General features: G+C 43.0%; 1 protein-coding gene across 1 annotated transcript; it reads left to right on the top strand.

The window, feature by feature from the left end:
- The first annotated feature begins 247 nt into the window (after window positions 1-247).
- On the top strand, window positions 248-679 carry LOC106404126. Its single transcript, XM_013844871.1, has one exon. It carries the CDS (start codon window positions 248-250, stop codon window positions 677-679), a length of 432 nt encoding a protein of 143 aa, XP_013700325.1.
- The last annotated feature ends 3,586 nt before the right edge of the window (window positions 680-4,265 follow it).

Below are 4,265 nucleotides of genomic sequence, written 5' to 3'. Positions count from 1 at the left end.
GTGATATCTTCGAAGGGTCTGGTGATTCTCATAAGGTTGCTTCTTTAACACTCTACCCTAGTTGCTCCAGCCTCTTTTAAATCCGACACGATCTGATCCTTTGATTGGTTCCTTGGACTCGTCTGGTCTATAACGCAAGCGGGGAAGGTACTGTGTTGTGGTTCCTTGGACCCGATACGAGCTGATCTGTGGGTTTTCCGATACTCTTTTTCATAAAAACAGAGGATCTACAGTTTCCCATTAAAGCATGGGATCTTCTGTGCGATTTCAATCTGCTCATATGGCAGACATCAAAGGAAAGGGCATTTTGTACGAGGATGATGATGCGCCAATTCAACTTGTTGAGTCAGAGGATTCTCATGTCATCACCGAGTTTCGACTCTCGCTAATTGGGAAAATACTGAACCCAAAGAAGCAAAATGTTGAGAAGCTGATACAGTATATGATTAATAAGTGGGGTATGGAGGATCGAGTTATCGCAAATGATCTTGGCACTGGAAAATTTCTTTTCACCTTCACAACCGAGGAGGATATCAAGGAGGTTCTCCGACAGGGCCCTTTCCACTACAACTACTGTATGTTTGTGCTGGTGAGGTGGGAGCCCATTGTACACGATGACTATCATTCCGTGTTGGGTCCAGATAACAGGCTTGCCTTTGCACCTGTGGGATGTGGATAACTTAAAAAGAATTGGAGTATCAATATACCCTTGTGTGATTCCTGTTGAATCATATACTGCGGGCCCGTCTAGGTCACGTTGATACCATAAAACTTGCGGAGGGGAGGATGTTGATCGACATATAGGAAAAGCCTCTCAATTTCACTAGGAAGGTAACAGTTGGTGATAAGGAGGTAACGATTCAGATCGCCTATGATCTCCTATTCAAGCATTGATCAACATGTGGAATGTTAACACATGAGAAAGAGTATTTCCATTTGGTAAAGGAGGAGCCTCGGGTCCAACTACCATCAGAACGAACTGGTGTCTTTGCACGGGTTCAGGTATCACAGGGGCAGTATGATCGTCAGCCTTAGCTGAGGAATCAGAGCCTTCGAGTTAGGGAGCAAGATCGGTAGGTTGATGTCTTACACACTCGACAGACTGGGGTTCCAAGAGCACGCGAGAACAGAGACAGATATCAGGGGTCACCGGTGAACCAGTAGAGAGGCCTCAACAACAGCAAACATGATTCACACTCGGATAGGGTCATTAGAGCTCGCGATGAGAGGCCACGAAGCAATCGATATGGTGGTTTTCGTTTTGGAAATAAACCATATGATCGTTTTGGTATGGATGAGTTAACATGGAGAGCGAAGGAGAAGGAGAAGGTGAGTGGCGGATCAGGCTCCATGGCTGTTGTTCCCTACGAGCACAAGCTACATAACAAGCCTCTCTTGATCACGGAGGATAAAGCTTCTCGGAATGTGAATCAAAGGAGCGGAGGGGAGCGCAGCGGGAAGGGGGAGCTGAAATGGAGGGAAAAAACAAAGGAGAACGCGAGCTTGTGGTCAAGTTCCATGGATGTTGCTCCCTACGAGCACATGCCATCCAACAAGCCTCAATCGATCATTGTTGATAGACCTTACCGGAGCGAGGGTCATAGATACTGAGGAGAGCACAACGGCAAGATATTGGCGAGTGCTATTGTCACCCCCATCGAGACAACCACCTTCCATGGAGGATAATATTACGGTTCGATGCAACCTGAATCGATCTCTAACATTTTCTCCGCAAGGCTCAACAAACGTGACCGAAAATGATCAAATGATTGGTGCCTTAAATGATATTGATTTGGTGGAACCGTATGAAGGCGCCATGATGGAATGAGATGATCATGCTGATGACTTACTGGGAGAGGACCTCATGGATTTGGAGGATAAGGGGCAGTCTTCTGAAATGGCTGAATCATCTCGAGCTAAGGCGAGTACTAAGGATTTAAAGTGATCAAAGAGTGGTTCAAAAGTGAGAGCTCCTTTGGGCATTCAAACAAAGAAAACGGAGTTCTTTCGCCGGGGTTCTCCACGCATGAGATCAACTAAGTCATCTAGACACACTTCGACATGCAAAAACAAAAGAGAAAGGCGTTTACGACGTGACCCAAATCGCTCACGAGTGGGTACAACATGTGATGGTGTGATGGATTCCAAAAATCCATCCAAAAAGCATCTATGAAAACGCTCAGTTGGAACTGTCGAGGGATCGGAAACAACCTTACAGTTCGACGCCTTACGGAGATGTGTTTAAGAAGCATCGCCAAGGACTAGTGTTTCTTTCTAAAACGAAGAATAGGAGGCTGCTGTTGGAAAACGTTCAGGCCGACTTAGGATTTGATTATTTGTTTACCGTTGAGCCACTTGGTCTCAGCGGAAGTTTAGCTCTTTTTTCTATGGATGAATTTAAAGTTAATGTTTTATTTTCAAATAATAGAATGATTGACATTGAGGCAATCATTGATGGAATAAAAGTTTTTATGACGTTTGTTTATGGGAATCCTGTTTTGGAACGTAGAGATCAGGTTTGGAAACGTCTTACGCGTTTCTCAACAACACGAAATGGACCATGGTTCATGATAGGTGATTTTAATGAAATAACGGACCATAACGAGAAAGAGGGAGGACGAAGAAGATCAGATAGTTCTTTCTTGCCTTTCAAGCAGATGCTTAGTGATTGCGGTATGTTGGAATTTCCATTTACTGGGAATATAGTTTCTTGGATTGGAAAAAGGGCAGGTGGAACAACTGTTAGATGCCGTTTAGATAGAGCGGTGGGGAATGAAGATTGGCATGAGAAGTTTCCACATACAGCTAGCAAGTATCTCAGGCTCTGGGGTTCGGACCATCATCCGATCCTAGCATATATTCTCTCTAAACCAGTGAGAAAGAAAAAGAAATTCAAATTTGATAAAACGCTGGTTAGATAATGAGGAACTACGACAAGTCATCCTCGAGGGATGGAAATCAGAGGATCTGCCTCCTTATGCAAACATAATGGAACATATTGCAAGTTGTCGAAAAGCTTTGAGTCAATGGAGGAGACAAAACAATGTGAATTCAGAAAAACTAGTGGAAGAGCTTAAGGAAAAGGTGGAAGACCTATACTCGAATGATGATGCTACTTCCGAAGAAAAATCAGATGCAAAAGAACTATCTACTGCTCTTAAGGCAGAAGAGATGTTTTGGAGACAGAAGAGTAAGGTTCTTTGGTTAAGGGAAGGTGACAGAAATTCAAAATATTTCCATGCGCTAGTGAAACAAAGAAGGGCAAGAAATAAGATCACACAACTTCTAGATGACAATGGAAACGTAGTGGAGGATGAAGAAAGATTAGTAGCCATTGCTACTAGCTATTTCAGACAAACTTTTGAGTCTTCAAATCCGGAAGATATAGCTGATGCGTTGGAAAATGTCTCGACAACGATTATTGGGGCAATAAATGAGGATCTTACAGCTCCAGTTACTGAATGAGAGGTTAAATGAGCGTTGTTCGCCATGCACCCAGAGAAAGTCCCAGGACCCGATGGGATGACAACTTTATTTTATCAGAAGTTTTGGGATATTGTCAAAGATGATTTAACTTGTATGGTTAATCAGTTCCTTTTTAAAGGAACAATGGCTCAGGGGCTAAATGATACCAATATCTGCCTAATTCCTAAAACGACTAAGCCAAACGAAATGAAAAAGTTTAGACCAATCAGTCTATGTAACGTCAGCTATAATATAATATCTAAAGTCTTATGCCAAAGATTAAAGAAGATTCTTCCACAACGGATATCTGAAACCCAGTCAGCCTTTGTTGCGGGTAGACAAATTACAGATAATATAATGATAGCTCAGGAGATGTTTCACGCACTAAGAACTAAGCCAGCTGGGAGAGTTAAGAAATTGGCCATCAAAACGGATATGAGTAAAGCATATGATAGAATGGAATGGTCATTCATTGAGGCGGTATGCGGAAGATGGGTTTCTCAGAGATTTGGATTGGCTGGATTATGAGATGCATCACCTTGGTTAAGTATAAAGTCCTGATGAATGGGAAACCAAGGGGAAATATTGTTCCAGAAAGAGGCTTACGTCAAGGAGATCCTATGTCTCCTTTCATATTTATTCTATGCACGGAAGCGCTCGTTAGCCTTCTAAATCATGCAGAGAATCAAGGAAAGATAACAGGGATGCGAGTCGCACGCGCTAGACCCCCGGTATCGCACCTTCTATTTGCTGATGATAGCCTTTTCTTCTGTAAGGCAGAGCCCCGTGAATGTGAAAAA

This window comes from Brassica napus, chromosome A1, assembly GCF_020379485.1.
Source record: "Brassica napus cultivar Da-Ae chromosome A1, Da-Ae, whole genome shotgun sequence".
Lineage (NCBI taxonomy): Eukaryota > Viridiplantae > Streptophyta > Magnoliopsida > Brassicales > Brassicaceae > Brassica > Brassica napus.
The sequence above is the reverse complement of the archived record's forward strand: the minus strand, read 5'-3'. Positions and strand labels throughout refer to the sequence as shown.

Bases quoted from the DNA above. Each gene is read 5' to 3' on its own strand.
- LOC106404126 (XM_013844871.1), top strand. From the start codon at position 248: ATGGGATCTTCTGTGCGATTTCAATCTGCTCATATGGCAGACATCAAA.